The following is a 21216-nucleotide window of genomic DNA, read 5'->3' on the forward strand; positions in this document are numbered from 1 at the left end:
GACCATTTCGGTGGCGTTTTTTGAAAGTCTGATTGGATCCCTCCAAAAACGAGCCCATCTCGTTACTATCATTGATTTATTTATCTCACACTCCTTTCCAAGGTCAGGAGAGTGTGATGTTGGTACACTAAGCCATTTACTCCGATTTACCCATTTATTTGGCACGGCCATTTTTACAGGGTCAGTCGAGGGTCAGGACCTTGATCAAGGGCACGTGGCGGGACTGGGGATTCTAAGCTCTAACCCTAACCCCACCTGCCGCCCGGTCGCTCAGCGTATTCCCATTGGCCTCCGATGAAAAGCACCATCTGTGTGTTGCTACAACACGCGCTGTTCACCTGGAGTCTTTCGAAGCCGTGGAGTCATCGTGAGATCATCGGCAGACCCTGTTTTTCTCACGCGGCGCTGCCCTTAAAGAGCCACAAATAGCGGCGCACCGTGACTCATGTCACTGCTTATAGTTTGTGACTGACTGTGAAAATGCATGTGGTTCGAGAGCAGTTGTGGCATTTCGGCGAAAGGGCACATTTCACACAGGAGTGTGATGGAAGGGCTGCACGGCACATTCTTCTTCATCCACGTGTAACGTGGCCTGACCAGAGACACTGCCCCCCCAATAACGGCGCAAATAAAAAATCCCTCATGACAGCGTTTGAGCTGTTCCGTGCCGTATAACATAACGACGATTACTTTCTCCGGGCTGCGACACCCTCAGCCCACCGCGACGGCGCTCACACCCATGGCCAGGCTTGGCTTGTTCTCTAGTGCTCTGGTTCTGCAGTTTAAACTAAAATTGTATCTCTCTCACTTTTTGCGGTGTTAATGATTATTAATATGAGGTCTAAAGTGGCCCAGATGATACTGACTAACAGTGTTATATCTGCAAATACGGGTGTTGAAACATTGTATTTCTGTACAATGTGTACGGTTTTGTAAGGTACATTTAATTTTTGTACACCATTACAGAAACGTGCATTTGAACTGGCTGGCGGTTGCTCAGCCCACTGGACACTGATAAGTGATGATGATTATTGCCAATCACTATGCGCACTGTGCTCATATCCTCCATAGAAATTATTTTATAATAAAATGTTTTAAGCCAATGGCAAATGGGACCGAGACAGAAGGCAGATAACCAGTAAATAAGTGGAGCAGTCTGACCCTCCTGGAAATAATAATAACGATGAATAACCCACAAAGTAAAAGTAAGCACAGTGCTAATTTAAATGGCACAAAGGTGCACGAAGAGAGCACTAGAGAACGGGCCTGGTTATAGATCCGAGCGCTGTTGCGTGTGGCTGGGTGATCCCGTGTGAGTCGCGTTAATGATCGCTAACGTCTCAGAAGGTAAAAGAGACGGAATGTCCCTCTGAATGGTACAAATTGCTCAAACGTGTCGCTAAAAAAATATGGGCGAAATTTTCTTTGCTCGATGTTTCTCCACAGCCACGGAGGAGCACCCCGTGTACGGGCACGATGCACCCTGACTCTCCGCAGCAGCCCCAAACACCAGCACCCTGACGGTGAAATGCACGTGCCGGATGCCGGGAAAGAAGTTCGGGGGGAGTCCGTCTCTCGACCAGTCACTTGACCCGGGTCAGAACGTCTGGCTCATTGTACTTTTTGCTCCAGAGGTTGCCTTGGAGCGTCAACATTTAAAGGATGATACCAAGAAACCCCTTGTCTTCTGCAGAAGTTAGTCTCCGTGACCCCCAGGGAAGGGCAAGCCACATGGGCCCTCAGTGTTTGGTAGCAAATATTTAGCTGTCAACTTGTTAGGGATCTGTCTGGACACACTTTTTCAACTCCAAGGGTCCTATTTCTTGCACAGTGTGTGCATGCACAGTGTGTGCATACACACACACACACACACAGAAAGGCACTCTAACTGCTGGAGGGTTTAGTGACCAGGAAGGCGGGTCACACGCATGCCATAATGAGACCATATTTTGACATTTTTATTGCCGGCTCGGCTGCAGCCAGCCCACGTCGATTCCTGTAAGAAAAGTTCACTGGTGAATTACTTTTACCTTTTCAGTGGAGGATGGGGATGTTGCATCTCAGTCCCTCATTCCTGAGCCTTTGGGCGCAACATGATGTGTCTTTCTCATGTGACGTGGCACCTGTAGGCCATAGGTGTACACTGTACACTCGGTGAATCACTCAGAGCAGCGTTTAGTTGTGCATGGAAAATCATGAGTGAAAGCATCATGACTACAGGTCCCTGCTGCTCCTTCAATCACGCAAGCGTTTAACTATAAATGGCGAATTGCTATTGAGAAACACATCATGGTGGTCAAGACTGTAAACACGTCAAGCAAGTGTCTAAATTGTAAATGGAAAAATCTTGATTGTAAAAACATCAGGGCAGCGATTGCATTTATTACATATTGTCTGGGTTTCAGAAAAGACTGCTGGCTTCTGGAACGTTATGCCATCCATAATCTCATGAGGCATGGCGTGTTGTATGCAGCTCAGCTGTATGGAATTTTGTGGCCTGGTTTGGACCATAAAACTGCCTATGCTGCCATCCTCCAGAGCCTCTCTGTTCTTCATCACTTCGCTGCCTGAGTGTCAGTATAAAATCTGACCTCTAGGATCCTATATGGCAGTATGGTGGGAGGCATGGCATTGAAGAATACCAGACGATTCCCTTCGGACTGAAGGGAGCACCGCTCGGGCTGCTCGGTGCCATGAAGCCGATCTGTGCTCAGCTGGTCGTTCCGCCCAGTGCCACGTCTTTCTTACACCCAATTACAGCTAGCTCATCAGCCAGCGTTACTCTGCTCAATTTTTCATGAAGTGCGGCTGTTTGTGTTGCCCTGTGTCTCTCAAAGTGATAAATGCTGCATAAGATAAGATATTTTGAACGCTGTGGGTGGTTTGGTTCGTTCCCTTAGATGTAATTGAATTACAGTAAAGATGGTTATCAAAAGACCTTTTCTCAGAGCTACAAATGAGCCTTTTGAGATGGCAAAATATAAAGTGTCCTTTATCGAGCATCTTTATTTTCGGAGGTTAATTTGGTTTTAAATGAAAAAGGCCGCTGTTCTCTGCCTTATTTTTTGCTTTTCCGTCCCGATGAGGTCAGCTGCTTTCGGGACACGCTGTCAGATTGTCTGCTTGGTGGCACTGGGTTCCACTGAAGGTCATGGGAATGTGGCCGTTGTTTTCCCAGAATGCCTCTGAAGGAAAAGGGCAGAAATTAGGGGTCTTTTTCTTCACGACCACCCCTCCTTCAGCAGAAGTCAAACCAGAGTGCCCTGGGTGCCTACAAGCAACGGAGGAAACTTGGTGTGCGGCCGCCGCATCGGCGGCCAAGGCTACGCCCTGGAAGAATTCGTGGAAAAATCCCGCCGGGATCAGTGGATTCTAGTGATGTTTATATCTTTGGTTAGCATTTTTTTTTCTAAGTATTTGTACATTTTCATTTTCGTAAAAGATCCGTGAACTGAGACGAACCCACAGAAGCAGGGAGGTTTCTTCTTTCCTCTTTCGGATTTTTGAGGCTAGGAGTCAGCAAACCAGCGAAAGAACCTGATCGTGATCCAACAGCCTTACCGTAGCGAGTTAGTCAGAGAATACCTGTGGGAACGGGGGAGCGTAAATGGTAACAGAGTCGCTGGCTGATCCAGTGGAATCGACAAAGTTTTGGAACTGAGTCTATTTGGTAGGCGGCCGCAGCCGCGGGACAGTTGATCGGTGTCATTTACTGAATCGCGAAGACACTCCATCCCAGCGCCTCCCACAGTAAATGCCGTCCTTCTCGGTACACACACCTGATCAGTCCGTTTAGAGTGAGAAGTGACCTGCAGGTCAAGTCGGAGCATCAGTCCATAACCGTGATAAAGGAGTCTGGCACCAACACAATGGGCGGCAGCCCTACACTCACTCCTGCAGCGATGGAACCAAGAGTTCGAATGCATCCCGTCAACTCCCTTGTGGCCCGTTGCCCTCCCATCCTGGCCTCCCCAATTAGTTCACTAGCCAGACAATAACAGACAAAACCAGAGCTGCTGATGAAATGATGTCAAGACGTTACCCCCTCGGTCAGGGGTCACGGGAGGTCGTGCCCTGATCTTGTAATAGGGGTCGGAGGTCAGCTTGGCAGGCCGTTGACTGCGGAAGCGCATTCCATTGTCATTCCCATAGCATCTCTCAAAGTTATAATACATGATGTGTGAAAACATTGTGATAATAGTGTGATTGTCATTGCAAATTAAGGCTATTTACTCATTCCAGAATGTTCTCATTTGTTCGACCCCTTTTTTCTAAGGCAATTTACAGCGTTAGTCTTGTTCACCCACTAACTTGCACTGATTTGCCCATTTGTAGAGCTGGGTAAGTTTTACTATATCAGTTCAGGGCAAGTACCTGGATCAAGGGTGCTACATAGTGTTCGTTGAAAGTTGCTTTGGAGGAAATTGTCTACTAAATGAATAAACATAAACATAAGTATACTGCAGTAGGCACTGGGGTTCAGGCCCAGAACCTTCTGATTCCAAGGCACAGCTTCTAACTGCTTTACTAACCACAGGCAAATGAACATAAACATACAGATTTAAAGAAAATCGAGATCGAAGTGAGGCTCGTTGGATGAAGCCGCTTCCATCCTACCGGCATCTAGAAGGTTCTTGCTTTGACTGTTCAGCGCCAGGTAAGGAGAGACTCATTCCGTCTGTGAGAATACAAATTTGCTGCTGTTCTCTCTTCACACACTGGCACCTACACTGGGGGTCACGTGGACAGAGATGGACACGGTGCTTCATTAGTGGAAGGCAAGTGGTGCTGTGGTCCCTGGAGGAACTGTCACCTCCCATCATTCAGCTTGTGATGAACCGGCACCTTTTATTAGCTCCTCCAATACGTAACGGAACGGCCCGTGGCGGCCCATAGATACGAAACTGCTCGGAGGGACCTCGTTTCACTGTATGATTACATGACAGAGTACTTAATTTAAAAAAGCAGCACAAGACAGATCCTGCGTAGACCAGCTGTTGGCGGCACCGTACAAAGAGCCGCCTTCCTTCTTCTTTCTGTCCACCTTTTGTTACCTTTTGTCCCCGTATCTCAGCTGAGTTCTGCAGGGTTTCGGCGCTTCGTTCGTCTGACGGATCCATGTTCCCATTGTAAAAGCATGCACGCCGACAACTGTGATGATCGTAAATATTAGTTTGGATAACACTGTATTTCCCTCAAAGGAGAAGAGCAGAGTGTTTGTCATAGTGTGTGTCATAGTGTGTGTGTGCGTCAGCCACGGTCTCCGGGAGTGACACACTCTGCCGTGCACCGCTGTAGGGACAATCGGCTTTTATCTCCTCCCCAGACCATGCGAGTCTCCCTTTATGGGAGAGGTTTGGGGGTTTTGGGAAGCTTTCTGCCGCTTTTGGAAAATTGCTCTCAGGCTGCATCTCTGTCCCTCGTTCCCCATAAACCAATAAACTGAGCACAGATTTGACAAACGTAAGTGGTAATAAACACTAATCTCTCTTTCTAGTCCCCCTCTCTCTCTGGCTCCTCGCTGTACAGTCCCGAGTCATCTGTGTCACTGATTCATCTTTCAGATACGATGAGCGTTTGCAAACATATCGGAGCGTTTTGCAATTTTCATGAACCTGTGCTGAGGCCCGAGACAGGAGTGGCTGTGGGGTCGGGAATGAAAATGCCTTGCAGACTGGAGTTGGAAATGGAGAAGGGAACGGCACGTGGACATAATAATGGGAACGCGACTCCGGTTGGGAATGGGGACGCAGTGGAAAGGGAGCTGGGATCGGGAATGGGAACGCCGCAGACGGGGCCTTGATTGCGGGGGGGGCTAAGGCTGGAAGCAGGAAACTGCACTCCAACTCAAAGATCTGTGGAGCTGTATGACCTGCAATGCACAAACTGTGCTGGTGACCTAAGCAGATGACTCTAATCCTAGTTTTCCATGATGAATGTGCTCAGCATGTTGGGGAAGATATAATCAGGCTTTGAAAAGACTGGAGTTTTCTTGCGCAGCAAATTTTCAATAATACACACACACACACACATTTTCAGAACCGCTTGTCCCATACGGGGTCACGGGGAACCGGAGCCTACCCGGCAACACAGGGCGTAAGGCCGGAGGGGGAGGGGACACACCTAGGACGGGACGCCAGTCCGTTGCAAGGCACCCCAAGCGGGACTCGAACCCCAGACCCACCGGACAGCAGGACCGTGGTCCAACCCACTGCGCCACCGCACCCCCTAATTTTCAATAATATTTTCAATCAATGTTTAATGAACCTGATCCCAACATGCATATTGCGTGTTTACTGTAGTAAGTGTGAAGTGCTGACATTCACAGCCACGTTTAGCAAACATTTTTCCAGTACTCGAGCTTCGATCTCTCTCATTCCCACGCTCCCTGTCTCTCCTTCTGTCCGCTGTTCAGTTGCCCTGAAGAACCATGCTTGCAAAAGGAGGACGACCAGCTTCGGTAACCATGACAACAAAAACAAAGCCCCAGGACTGGTGGACGTTTGCGTTCCCGAGGGCGAACTCCTGCTGCAGGTTTGAACCCGGGGTGTGGCAGGGTGCCAGCTGACTGCCTGTGTGTTCGTGCGTGCGTGCGTGTGTGCGTGCGTGCGTGCGCGTGCGTGCGTGCGTGCGCGTGCGTGCGTGCGTGCGTGCGCGCGCGTGCGTGCGTGCGTGCGCGTGCGTGCGTGCGTGTGTGCGTGTAAAAGTTTGCCTCCTCAAACTCCATGCGCCATCTTGCATCCTGCTGGTTTTCTTCTGCTTCCATGAAAACCACCCTCCTTGTCTTGGTCAATTCGCCGATGTCACCCCTCCCACATTCCCACTCCAGTCGCCAACCCAACGCATCTGGCCAGCTGCTCGCCTTGGCTAAAGAAATCATGACTCACAACACTGTAGGGAATCTAAGGAAAGGCTTAGATCAGAGCACCTCCCGGTACGACAGCAGAGCCCCTTTGAGGATGGACTCGCTGGCTGCGGGAAGGCGTCTGTGGGACAAGTGCATCCCGTTGTCTGTTGCGGTATTGCACTGCAGCTGCACCGTGGAGCCAGGACGCGCCGAACAGGAGCTCCTTTGTGAGGAGCGCTAGGCAGGTTGCCACCGGTAAAGTGGCATTTCTGTATATGAACGCATGAGGAGATGCCAGGTCTGGGTCACCTCACCTCTGCCTGGCATTTAAAGGGCCGGAGCACCAATTCCCTGCACAGCCCTGGGTTCCTCTTAGCTTTTCTCCACGTGTGCCTGGAGATTTTTTTTCTCCCTTCTGTTGCCGGCTGGCCACCTCATCATCATTTTGTCATCGTAAAGTACACTGTCCGTATCTTTTTACTTATTTAATTGCTTTTGTCCCTTTTAGATTACATTATTCTTACCATATAACATGTCTTCTGTGTTGCATGAGATAAGAAAACGCTCAACTGACCGAGTATATTTGCATGTACAAGGATGCTTTTTCAGAAATATTCAACATAGAGAGCAATATGAAAGTAGTAGGGTACTCATATAGTAACTCATTTTTAAGAAGATGCCATAAATAAATAATTTACTGTAGAGATGGTGCAAACAGTTCAGTACAGCTACTTGCAGGGAAAAGTATGAACACATCTGAGCAATGTGGGCAAAGAGGTGGAAATGGCATCAAGATGATACGTAAACTGGTGCAATTGATGAGACATTAATACATATGTATTTAGGCCATACAGTATGTCGTCATCAGTTCAGTGCTACCCAGTGCAGAGATGTCACTCGGGAGGCGACCCAAGGAAGAGGAGGCCCTTTCGGGGCAAGTCCTCGCGCCCGGCTGTGTTCCATTTCGGCCACTCAGCTGAATTATAGAGGAGCCCAGAAGGCTTCAATTATTCACAGACGCTGGAAAGAGAAGAGGAAAGTATAGGACACCTCTTAACATACAGAACACGTGCTCTGCACTTGAGTTTGCCAACACGTGCCTCTTCCTCTCAAGGGATAATCAGTGCAGAGCAACTTTTTTACAGTGGTTTGCACGTGCTTTACACTGGATTTACTGACAGAAAAACTACAGGAAATAGGAGCAGACTGATAAGTCACAAAAAATGACAAATTTCCCTTATATTTTTCATTTGTTTAGTAAATTGGGCGTTTCATGAACCACAATGAAGGCACCTTCATTCTTTCATCTGACACTTTTAGCCACAGAGACTTACTGTGTTTGCATGCTTAGTTACGTGCGCTGATTTACCCGTTTCTACAGCAGGATAATTTTTACTGCTTCGGTTCAGCGTAAGTACCTTGCTCAGTGGTACTACAGCAGGAGCAGAGGTCCTTCAAGGACAAGACGGAGTCTCTAAGCACTGCGCCACCTGCTGATGTGTGTACCGGTCAGTACACGTCTATGTGACTGTGGGTTTTACAAATTGGAAATTGGACTAGAAATGCCCTGAAATGCCACCGTCATGATCCGCAGCGGAGAGATGTTCGGGGAGGTCCAGTAACACTTGCTGGATTAATTTGACTCCACAATCAGACACTGAACGCTTCTCACTTACAGCTTTATTTATCATATGAGTAATTTTTGAAACGTTCCCTTGTAAATAGAGATAGAAGAACCCGCAGAGCAGGTCTCCTCACACTCAGAGCTTCGTTCTTCCACCAAACACGTCTCTATTTCACCGGGTGTTTCTCCTAACCTGTGTTGACGTGTAAATGCACATACATGTTCCATACGCCCGTCTTTATTTGCCATCTCATTTTGGCGGCATCCCAGATCCAGGAATAACCCAGCATGGGAGAGCTCTCGGCGACGGAGCCCCAGCTCTCCGGGGAGAGGAAATTCTGGGAAATGAGAACCAGTCATTGGGAGGTTTTCCGTTCCCTTCTCTTCCTGCTGTGGCCGCGTTGGCCACCAAACCCGAAACGCCCCTCCCTCGTGCCCCTTCGTCCCTCCCTGTGGCTCCGGGCCCTGCTGTGCGATGTCTGCCCTCGGCACTTATCCCTATTGACAAACAAACACGCGTGTGTGCAGAGCACACGCAGCACGGCACGGATACACGGGAACAGCTCGGATGGTCCGCAGGGTTTGTTCGCCCCCCTCTGCTCAGGATGTTCAGTGGTCTCCCAAGGCTTTCCATGACCCCCATGGGAGTGCAGCATATGCCCCCCTGCAGCCGGTACAGCGTAAATATTTATGTGGACGAAGAGAGCCCAAGTCGAGGCTGTTTGCATTCGTGTGCGGCGTGGGCGCTGGGCCGAAGGAGGACGAGGTCAGAGGTCACGGTGTGATTCACCAGGAAAAGAGCGGGCCGTGTGCAAGAGGACAGCGTGGCACCATGTCTGCCGTTCCATGGTGGTTCGGCACTGCCTTACCTTTGACCCCCGGGGGGTGTTCAGTGCTGCGAAGAGGAAGAGTGTATGTTATACTGAGTGGCCTTCATTCATACCATGGTATCATTTGCAGTGATTCTTTTGCTTGTGCTTTCTTCCAACGCACCTTAAAGTAATACAGTATACCGCTTTATACAGCAGGGTAGTTTTTACTGTATCAATTCAGAGTACATTGCTTGATCAAGGGTACTGCAGCAGGAGGTGGCATTCGAACCCATGTCCTCCAAGTCCAAAGACAGCAGCTCTGACCTTAGCTACCTGCCAGCCCCGTGTTACCGAAATGTGTGAGGAACACTGCAGACGCATGTGGTTTGTGCTGTGGGTGCATCACCTCATTTCCCCCGGAAAATAAGACCATGTTACACGTAATATTTAGTTCGGTGCCTTCAGTAGGAGCACATTTCTCAGCGGCGCAGCAATTCGGAGCCCCATTTGTTGACCGCAGGACTATAATGAAGGGCTGGAACACGGAGTTTGTGGTGCTGTGTTCTGCTATAGTTTACCCGACAAGTCCAACTGCACAGACTCAGCCTGACACCCGATACTGCTGAGGGAACCGCACGGCTCGTTCCCCGCGTCCATTTACCAGGAATCGGGGGCCTCCCGACCGCACGGTAGAACAGTTTGTGTTCCACCGGTTGGGTGTAAGGCGAAGAGGCTGCAGACGATTGCCTCGTGCGGCCACGGTGGAGGAGATGGGAGCTCGGCAGTTCCCGCTCGACGGTCGTCAGAAGGGATGCCCGGGGCAACCGCGTGGCGTGACAGCGGTCGGGTCATGGCGCGGTCTGGGAGGAGCAGCCGAGAGGGGCCGCGACCCCCTCGCGCCATCAGAGACGCGATCCTTCGCTCCAGGCTTGCAAGGCGGAGAGCGGCGGTGACGTCGGCGGAATAACGAAGTGTGAGTCATTGCCGCGCCTGGGTTTGTTTGCACGTGTCTGTAGCCCCCGCCGTGACTCCTGTCCTTACATTCGAGAGCCACATCATTAGCAGGCGTCCTCCGTGTTCTCAGGTGCTGCCATGGCCTCTTTGTCGCGCTCCTCTCGCTCAGAATGTTCCTCCTCCCGCCATCAGAGTCAATGCCGTTTCTCACTTTGCGATCCAGAACGGCTCTGCGGACCGGCTCTGCGGACCAGCGCTGCCACAGCTCAGCCGACGGGACTCACATGGTGTTTTCTTCACCAGTTGTGGTGAACATATGAGAAAAGCACTTCCACTTTTCCAGAACATAACAGCACACACTGTAGGCTGCTTCAGTGTGCATGAACTGCTTGTCTAACCTGAACCACAGGGAACCCAGGAGCACCATCAGAGAAGGTGCCTCAGCCATGAGACCAGCTGTGGCTGCACTCATGGGTTGGAGATACCTGTTGGCCTCGATCAGGGAAACATCCCAAGGTTGGCTGGTGGACAAAAGATTTCCTCTCTTGGCATTCTGTGAGGAAGTTTGAACAGCCTAATTGTGACTTCAGGAGTAGACATTTGAACAGGAGAAGGTGTCTTCAGGCGTAGATCTGAGCATACCAGTGTCTTCAGGTGCAGGGTCGAGCTAAAAGAGAAGATTGGTCACACACGTGGTTGAGTTTAATGTTCATCCGATGACCAATCTTGGCATTTTTGGTGCAAACCTGTCATTACCAGTTGTACAGAAAGAGTGAAAGGGGAACAGGGTCTTTCTGTACTTGACCAGCTCATGATTGACCTTGACCCTTGGCTCTTGACACAGTTGGCGTCTGTCTGTGTTGAACCTGTCTGGCCTGGCTGAGGTGTGGGCATGAAGGAAAGCTCTGGATCCTGAGTTTTGTCCTGTAGTACCCTTGAGGACCAATCCTCCTCAACTCATAGAGAGCATCCAGTAGGACAGAGGCTGTCGCAGAAGAACGTTGGTGTCGCCCAGGCTAACCGGCTAACCCTATGCTTTTCACAGTGATGAGCCAGCGGGCCAGACACCAACTCATCTGTATTTGTGAACTCTTCTTCCTCCGCTGACCCTCCCCCAAACTGCCTCCAAGGGCCCTTGTGTCAGATCTTTCACCATCACCTCTGTCTAAAACCATCCTGGTTGATGTAAGTGCAGGGCGAAAACCTGAAAGGCAGCAAGCGCTCAGTCTCAGTCCCGCCCCTTTCCCTGCTCGTAACCCAGGACCTCCTCGGTTCTCTTTACTATATTCACATCGTTCATGTGCCACGGTGAATCCCAAAGCCACGCCGGGTCACACGGAGGAGGACTGTCAGAACGAGCCGAGTTCACGTATCTCCACGGCGACACTCGGTTGTTGTGGCTCAGAGCAAGGACACCGAGTGATGTGCTCACCGCCATCCCTCTACCCCACTTAGCCCAAGATGACATCTCTCTTTTCTCCGACGGCACTCGGGCGGAAAATCCTCCGAGAGGCCGCGCAGCACGAGTCCTCCCTCTTTAACAGGCTGTCCTCCAACCTCGCTGTCCCGCAGGCTCTCGATGGCTTCGTGCTGGTTGTCACCGCAGAGGGGACGGTGTTCTACTGCTCCCACACGATCCAGGACTACCTGGGTTTTCATCAGGTGAGTGTCATGGAGAACGTTCCAACCATCCTTCCCCCACCCACCTCACGGAGTCTATCTTAGTTCGAGCCACAGTAAGATTTGCATCATGCATGGAACGTTTCGGACACATTCCACTCCTCCCGATGAGGGGAAGGTGGCTGTGATGGCACTGAGGTTCCCTGTGCTCTCTCTCGCCCAGACGGACGTCATGCACCAGAGCGTCTTTGACCTCATCCATACTGAGGACCAGCAGGAGTTCAGGAGGAACCTGCACTGGGCGCTGAACCCCCCCACGCCGGACTTACCTGAGGACTCGTCCAACGGTGAGCGCCCAACACTACCTGTCCCACCTGCCCATGGTTCTCCAAGCATCACAAACGCTTCCCACTCAGTAATTTGAAAGCGTAAGCGATCTGCACTCTGTTTTTCAGAAACGGCCCTGGATGAAGCGAGACACTAAACTTAAACCAAAACTTGAGCTTGTGTCAAAGGATGGCACGGCGGGGGGGTGTTTTTGGACTGGGCTCCTCTGACCTTTTCGAGAGGCTCCCCGTGTTGCTGGGCGAAGGCTGCAGTGTGGGGAAACGCAGCTCGACGTCCACTTTAATTAAGGGGGACGGGTCCCGGGATGGGGCCGCGGTGGGGGTCGATAGCAGGGCACCCCCAGCCCCCCTCACCCCCGAGTGCCTGCAGAGCACTGCTGGTAATGCGCAGTGTTAAATAAACATTAGGTGAAATGTTAAGGAGGGATTACGGGTGGGGGTAGGGGGGGTGAAGCTATTCTTCTCGTATGTAGTGCTGCCCACTTTCCCTCAGAACTCCCTGAGAACTTTTCCTTGCTGAGAGCAACCAAAGCACAGTGCAGGTAAGAAGTGAGGAGGCTGGAATGGATATGGGTCTGTGAGGAAGGTTCTGATTTGGGTATCCGCCCCTGCCCCCAACCCCCAACCCCCACCCCTACCTCAGAGGGACAACCAGGTGCGAGGTCCACAGTGGTCACCTACAGCCCTGACCACTTACCCCCGGAGAATTCTTCCTTCCTGGAGAGGAGCTTTGTCTGTCGCTTCCGCTGCCTCCTGGACAACTCCTCGGGCTTCCTGGTATGTCTCCGTCCTTCCTCCTCGTATGTTCTTGTCCCTCCTCCTCCTCCTGCCCCTCTTCCTGGCAATATCCCTGTCCCCCTTCTGATATGTCTCTGTCCCTCTTGTTGGTACTCGCCTCTGCTCCCTGAATGATGGCAAACGTCATGCCCGTGTGTGACACGTAGTTAAATGCACTGTTACACACGTTACACACATTTTATCACAGTGTACGCAGGTTTACACACAGTCCGTATGTGGTGTCTCACGCCTGACGCCTGTAACACAAACGTTATTCTTGGTCGGGGACGAGCCTTTCCGGGCGACGCCTATCGCCGGGCCCTGCCATCCCGAAGACTGCGCTGAAATTCAGTCCATGTCCGTTTGTGGCTCAGCCGCGGTCTTTTCTCTGCTGTGGGTTCTAATTAGTCTCAACTTGATTCAGATGCTGCGCTGCGGTTCAAAGGGTGGCTGTGCAGCTGATCTGCAGCCTTTGCCTTCGGAACGTTTGCCTTCAATCCGCGTCAGCCGAAGGCGAAGAGGACGAGTGAGTCAGCACCTTCTGGAGGGCCGCATCGGAACGAGCCGTTTCCGCCGTGTGATGTGGCAGGAGGGGGCGTCGACTCGAGAGCCGCTCTCTTTGTGATGCAGAAGAGCCAGAGTCATAAAACATTGAGCACCCGGCCAAGTCCACACCTGCTTTCGCAGCCCGGACTTATAAAACTGCGGCAGGTTTTTAGGGCACCGTCTTAAGTCCCAAGAACCAACGAAGACCAGAGCAAAAGCAGAGCATCTCCCACGAATGCTGCCCCAGTGCTGAAATTGCCGGTGCTGCTCGAGAGAGGGGAGCGGTAAACTGTGTAAATAATCACGCGGAAATCCGAGGACACTGACGTTACCCCACCTTGCAGGGCTAGAAATCACCGCAGTGGTCATGTATGCATGCAGTTTTAATTGCTGTACAGCTGCTATGAAGCCTATGGTTCTGACTGCAGGTCATCATTGTTGCTGCAGTGGGGTAAGGGGGGCCTTCCCATCATGCCTTGCCACGCAGGGTTTTCTTATTGTTTTCATTGTGTTTAAGGAGTGTGTCAGTGGGCTGATATCAGTGTGCCGCAGTGTTGATGTCTGTTGGGGTGGCTTGTTGTGTGCGATTGTTTGCAGTGTTTGGTCGCCCACCGTCAGGACGCGTCCCGTCGCGTTTCCTCTCTCCCCTCGTCGTGGGTTGGTTGACTTTCTGGTTGTGGGTTTCCTAAGTGCTGCTCACCTTCTCACAGTAATGGCCAGTTAATTTTGTTTTGTAAAGCTTTGGTTTTTCGGTTTAGGTAAAGCACCTTCTGGCTCAGAAATCAGCAGCTGGTCTCACTAAAGTCCGTTTCTTCCAGCGGAAAAATGACTGTGAAAGTTTTTCCCTGCACCGTCTTTCGTGTATGCACTCGGGATTTGGAGAGCTGTGTGTAAAAGTGGATTTTTTTTGAGTATTTTAACAAAAGGACCACCCGCTGGAGTGACGGGGTGCCGGGTGGCCGAAGCGCAGCAGTCCTGCCCCCCGGAGAGAGACCCGTCAGTCAGAAGAGTTCCCGTGAGCTTCGCGGCCCTCGCTTCGCTTCGCAACGGCACTGGCTGCACTTCTGAAGACGGCCCGCTCTGAATTTAAATCATCAATTACCAAATGAAGGATCACATTCCTGAGTAACCGTCCACAGCTCGTGTTTTCTGTACGTCGCAGCAGAGGATGTATTCCGTTCCCTTGGCCTGTTTCATCTGCTGCTTGTCCTCTAATCCTAAATGTCATGTTTCCCCCCAAAGGCCTGCTTACATTTGCAGGATTTTAATGTGAGCTTTTTTCCAGCTTCAGACTCATTCATTATAGTGTACTTGGGAAACACAGTGTTCCTGTTTTACTATGTTTACGTTGTTTTTTCGCTGAAAAATTTTTCCAGTCTGCGACTCAAGCCCTGCTATAACTAGACAAAGCTTTAGTTATTAAAGAGGAAAAAAAACTCACAATAATCCAGTGCCAGTGCCCTGAGCTTGTCAGAAACACGGATGGTCACGATTAAAGGGCCCCGTGACTTTAGAACAGCTGTGAGGGTGGATTTTGGGCAGGAGCTCCTCAGCATCATGTTTCTTTGAAGGCAGTTGGAAAAGAATGCAGAACAATACAAACTGCATTCATTATTAGCGGGTGGGATGTGACCCTATGGTAGGAGATGCGTCGGTCTCATGTTGTGAGCGACTCTTCCCCTTCCCTTCGCCATGATGTCATTCCCATGTGATGCGGTTCCTGCTCCCTTGCTCTGGTGTGTGTGTGTGTATGACTGCACTGTCACCGTGGCAACAAGAAGTCTCAGACTTGAACTTGGCGTAATTGGAAGGCTGTGTCATGTCCCGCATTGGGGGGGCTGTGTCCTCGCTGCTTCTCATTAGCTCGGTGGTGCTCTCGGCTAACGTGGGCTGACATCGCAGGCTGTGAGACGGGACCCTGCGATCCTGTTCCTCGGGGGTCTGTTTTGCTTCTTTGTTGTTCGAAATGCGTTTCCCTGCATCACGGTTTCTGCAAATGCCTGCAGCTGTAGACACACCTTCAAATAGTTCCTGTTACAGAGCTAGATGTAGTAATGAAGGGTAAAGGGCTGTAGGGTAATTGGCTGGCTCGTGGACCCAACGTCCGGATTTCCGCTGGTCATTGGCACGTCCCCCTCAGTAAAGCCTGTATGTACCCTTCTCTTCCCTTCTTCACCCCACCACCACCCAGGCCCTGAATCTGCAGGGTCGCCTTAAGTTCCTGCACGGGCAGAACCAGCGGCTGGATGACGGAGACCAGGCGCCTCCCCAGCTGGCCCTCTTTTCCGTGGCCACACCCCTACAACTCCCCTCCATCCTGGAGATCAGGACCAAGAACATGATCTTCCGGACCAAGCACAAGCTTGACTTTACACCCATGGCCTGTGATGCCAAGTACTTCCTTTAGTCTTCAAAGTCGTATGATTATATTTAATGAGTATATATGGCTGTGTGGCACATTGGTGCAGCGGGTAGAGCTGATGCCCTAGAGCTCCTGGATCAGTCTGTATGGCGTTCGTATGAATTTGTTACCCTAATTCATAGCCTGTGCATTTGGAATAGGCTCCAGACCATGGCAGCCCTGTGTTAATGAATGAATGAATGAATGAATGAATGAGTTTATGGGGATGTTAATAAGCCTTGGGACTTTCATAAGGTTCAGACACAGATTGTGAAATAGGTTATTATTTTTGTTGCTGTTTCATCAAAGATCTTCATCATTGTTGCTGAAATGACATTTGTTCTGTCTTGCAGAGGGAAGATTGTCCTTGGTTACACCGAGGCAGAGTTGCGGGTTCGAGGGTCAGGGTATCAGTTCATCCACGCAGCAGACATGCTCCACTGCGCTGAGAACCACATCCGCAGTGAGTCTAGTGGCTCCTTCTGAAGTCACCCTTCAGCCCAAGTGCTGTCCATCATCACAAAGTCTCCAGGGCAGTGGGTCCCACCGAGGATCTGAAATTAGGATCTTCTCATTCCAACCTCTGAGCACTAATAGATTCACAGGGCAACCCTCAGTGAGGTTTAGGGTTCGAGAGGCTCTTTGGGCCATGGGAGGGGGCACGGAGACAGATATGAGGGCTAGAATAGTTAATGGGTGTCTCATTTGCTTTTTGTTACTGTGTGAAATGTTCCATGTATTGATTGTCCTGTACTCCTGTGCTGTGTTACACCATGGTATCCGGAGAAACGACATTTCATTCCACTGTATACAAGCTATATAAAGGAAGGACAAGAAAAACAACTTGAACATGAACTTGAAAAGATCATTTATTGTATTCTGGAAGGCACTCCAACCACATACGTCTCACCCGGTTTTGTCCTTTCTCCTTCTAAGGAGAGGTTCCTTGGGTCTGGTTTCAGACTGGCCCAGTTTGAGGTCATTACTTCCATGGCTCCTAGTGGGATCACAGGGCAGCAACAACAGGCACCTGCGATCAGCCCACTTCATGACCCTCATATGGACCTCAGTGATGGGCGGTCACAGCTTGAGCAACAGTAGACAGCGTTCACGGTTGACTGACATGTCACACATGTGAATGAGAGTGCGGCTCTAAAGGACTGGGGCATACAGGGCACAGCCGACAGGGTGCTTTGACTGAGTTGTGTTTCGAACCGCTGGTTTCTCACTCATGGGTATTTGGCGTGGTCAGGACTGCCCCTCATTACCGATGTTTGTTACGTACGACCATTCCAGTGATCAAGACGGGAGAGAGCGGGTTGACTGTGTTCAGGCTTCTCACCAAGGACAACCGCTGGACGTGGGTCCAGTCCAACGCTAGGCTGGTGTACAAGAACGGCAGGCCTGATTACATCATCGCTACCCAGAGGCCCCTCGTGTAAGTGCACCCACAAAGATTAACCGTAGTACATCAGATCTACAGGAGACAAGCTTTGCATGACACACATGCACTGTTTAATGTTAAATGTCTAATTTATACATTAAACCAATGCAGGGGTTGAATGTATTCTCACCAACTGCATACTGGGCTCTGCAGCTCCAATTTACATTTACATTCATCCGTTTATTTCATGCTTTTATCCAAAATGACTGATGGTGTTGAGATACTTACAGTGATTTACCCATTTATACAACAGGGTCATTTTTACTCTGTCAACTCAAGAAAACCAAGTCAAGTCAAGTCGAGCTTTATTGTCATTCCACTAGATGTGGCATTGATCAAGGGTGCTTCAGCAGGGGGTGGGATTCAGACCTGGGTCCTTTGTGTCCAAAGTGGCTCTAGCCGCTACACTACCTGGTGCCTCAGATTTCTGAGCAGTAGCTCACTGGAAACAGATAATTCACATGGACCATCAGTCCGCCTGGGTGTCTCAGCGACCCAGTGAGGCTTTGTTGAAATGTCTCCTGAATGTCACTGGATGGTTGTCATGTTGCTCCTCCAATCAGAGTTGGCCTTTTTCGAGGTATTTGATCTCAATTTGTGATGGATGAAGCCAATGTGAGTAACAGGGATGCCGTCTTTGTTCCAGGGAGGAAGAGGGTGGAGAGCATCTGCAAAAGCGTTCGCTTCACCTGCCCTTCACATTTGCCACTGGGGAGGCCCTACTCTACCAGACAAGCCATCCCATCCCAGGGTTCCTTGACACCCACCAGGGAAGGGGCAAAAGTGCCAAGCTCAAGCAGGCCAAGAGTGACAAATCATCCAGCAAAAACCTGGACCCCAGTTCCTTACTGGGTGCCATGATGAGGCAGGATGAGTCTGTCTATGTCAGCCAGGCAGCCTTGGAGCCCAGGTTGTCCTTCCACGGCAGTCTGTTTGGCAGGCGGGGTGAGGGACTTGAGGTTCCAACCCCAGCACAAGGCAAGGATTTGAGTGTGGCAACAAATGGTGTCTCCGAGTCAAAACCCAAGCTTCAGACCTTTGACCCATTATTGACTACGCTTGATTCTCTGACCCTTGAGAGCGATGAGAACTGCTCCAGTGCCGAGCTCTTCAGTGCACTGGAGAACCTTGGCATGAATGCAGAGGACCTGGAGCTACTATTGCTGGATGAGAGGATGGTTCAGGTGGACATGGATCCAGACTATATCCCATCCCTTAACGACCTGTTGACCAACAATGAAATACTCTCCTACATCCACGATTCCCTAGAGGGAAGGACTGAGAACAGTCTTGGAGGAAACTTTTCAGGATCCCGGCCACCAGCTCCAGCCTCCTTCTCGCAGGTTACATCTCATCTACTGGATACATCTGCTGCCCCCTCAACCTCACAATCTCATTACCTTCCTGCCATGCAGCCAAAGCTGCCTCCTATTGTGCAGCTGTCTCGGCAAATGCAGAAACACTTGAGTAAGCAGCCATCCAAGGTGCAGGTGGACACCTGGTGTCATCAGACCCAACCGCAAGCCTCTTGGTCTGCAGACCAGAACCACAAAACCAGTGATGGATCAGTGGAAAATGGGCTCGACTTGTGGGAACAGCCCTTACACAATGGCGACTGGCCTGACCATCACTTGGAAGGGGACTCCAGTCTCCAGAATGGCCTGAATGACCAAAGCTTCCACCTGCAGCTACTCTTCAATGGTGAGGCCCAACGGCAAGGTGCAGACCAGCAGCAAGACCAGCACCAGCTCAACCCGATGCCGGTCCAGCCAGCTCACGTTGATGACAGCACTCGCAGCAGCCACCACTGCAGCTCCCTTGGGTGGTCTGCCCAGTCGGCATTTCTTCAGAAGCACACAAATGTGAGCTCCAGTGAGCTCATTCTACACAGACAAGGAGCACAGGGTCCACCTCACTCCATGGATTACAGCTTGACTGCTGTTCCCTCTGGGGGATTCACCCTGAACCCCAACATGCAAGTGTACCAGGGACTGATGGGCACTTCCTCATTGGGTCATACAGCCCCCAGGGGTCAAGTTCTGTGTTCACAGCCATCCACATGCTATCTCCACTGTCCGTCCGAGAACTTAACCATGGAACAGACCATTAGCCTAAACCAACCGCAGCAGTTGCCTTCCCTGGAGTCCTATGACACGTTTTCAACCATGTGTCTACAGGACACCTTTAACAAGGTAAGAGCTCAGCAGCACAGGCCTTCGATGGGTTACCTGTAGGCAAGTGCACTGTTCCTGAAAAGCTGGGGGGGGTGGTTTGTCAAAATGTGGCTGCCGTCAAGGTGTGGCAAACGTACTGGTTTGTGGAGCAAGAGGGCACTGACTCAGGATCTCTGGATTCAGTGGTCTTTTTTCTGGAACCCTTTGCCTGGGCAAGGAGTCCATAAGACGGGAATTAGGACTGATCAAGCATTAGGTTAAATACGGGAGTCATCGCAACTGGGTGTTTGTTTATGGTAACTAGGTGTATGTGCTCCTCTGGCATGGTTACCAGAATGGTGAGCAGGTGTAGGTGTTAGTGTGTGTGTTTGTGTGTGTGTGTGTGTGTGTGAGATGTTCCATATATGGTTATAGTGACTCCTTACACTCCTTTCTTCGTGTTGGCATGTTTTGCCACACTAGGTGTAAGGTTGCATAAAAGCAGGTATTTCACAAACATCCGTGTTGCTGTGCGGTCATGTCTTAATGTGTTTAACCATCCCACAGCACACATCAGCACATTAGTAAGTATACACAACCTCCAGTTGAGCTTCCAAATAGTCACCTCAGTGGGTACCTGCTCTCAGATTTCAGCCCTGACACTGCATATATGTCCTGTATAAATAATGTGTCCCTGTCCAAACGGTGTGAAATGAACCTCTCTGTTTTCCTCGTCACTTGACAGTATTGAGTTACTTGGAGTCCTTGTAATTTGCAGATCTCACATAATTTGCTAGGTCAGTTCATCTGTAACGGAGACGATCGCTTCCTTAGCGGCAGAACGAGGCGGTACGTATTCGGTAACCGTCTTGTCTTACGGTGCCGTTGTTCCTCAGCGTTCTGTGAGACCAAGTGCAGCAGCGATGGGCAGATCGTTGGCGGTCACGCATGGATAATGGATGAGGTCATTTCGCCGAAGCTTGGATTTCGCGGTGATCGTAAGTAGCTATTTGGGATGCGGTGCGGCTCCACGGAGGGGGCACTTCAGGACACCGAGGTTGTACCCTGACGTGAGGTACGCGGGTGTACGGACGAGAGCGGGGTCACTGGAGCGTTTTGGGACAGACAGCATCCCGGCTCTGTTCTGAGTCAAAGCCTCATGATGCTTCCCACAAAAAACAACGTTCGTGCACTCCGCATTTTTTTGTCCGATACCGTAGCTCAGGGGATGTAGCAACGTCTCTGTTCGTGTTCGCTCGCATCATATGGAGGATGCGCCTATGCGGTGGCCGAGCAGAAGAGATATGGGTTTGAGTCTTCTGCCCCGTTGCTTGATTCTTTCCACCTCTGAATGTTGGATTTTCATAAATAAACTCTTTACTTGGAATTAGCCTTGCTCAGCATGGCTACCCAGCTGTTGCGAGCCTGCTGCGTGACTCGAGGACATCGCCGTCCCTGGCCGAAGGAGGGATCTCGCCTCTCACGATAACGTAACTCTGAGGATCCTGCGGTCTCAGGACGCTCGTTAGCATGTTAGCATGTAGCGTGTTAGCATGTGTGAGCCGCTCACACCCTCTAGGGCTCCGCTCTAGATCGCATCCCGTCGTCTCGGGCGCACGTGGGGTCACGCCCAGTCTGGGTGTTTTGGGATGCGGAACAAGAGCAGGAGGCCGAGCTCCATGACTGCGAAA

At 50.8% G+C, this 21216-nt stretch overlaps 1 protein-coding gene across 3 annotated transcripts in view; it reads left to right on the forward strand.

The window, feature by feature from the left end:
* Positions 1–21216, forward strand: part of ahr1b (aryl hydrocarbon receptor 1b) — a 32600-nt gene that overhangs the window by 9433 nt on the left and 1951 nt on the right. For 2 of the 3 annotated variants that reach the window (XM_018745807.2, XM_018745814.1), the window contains 8 exons: positions 6416–6534; positions 11810–11899; positions 12081–12204; positions 12848–12981; positions 15719–15921; positions 16282–16391; positions 17225–17366; positions 18019–19564. In XM_018745807.2, coding sequence (XP_018601323.1) covers positions 6416–6534; positions 11810–11899; positions 12081–12204; positions 12848–12981; positions 15719–15921; positions 16282–16391; positions 17225–17366; positions 18019–19564 — 2468 coding nt within the window. Of the gene's footprint in view, positions 1–6415; positions 6535–10095; positions 10257–11809; positions 11900–12080; positions 12205–12847; positions 12982–15718; positions 15922–16281; positions 16392–17224; positions 17367–18018; positions 19565–21216 lie in introns of those variants that run through there. The other variant, XM_018745822.1, reaches the window with a different exon arrangement.

The sequence above is a fragment of the Scleropages formosus genome, chromosome 12, assembly GCF_900964775.1.
Source record: "Scleropages formosus chromosome 12, fSclFor1.1, whole genome shotgun sequence".
Classification (NCBI taxonomy): Eukaryota; Metazoa; Chordata; class Actinopteri; order Osteoglossiformes; family Osteoglossidae; genus Scleropages; species Scleropages formosus.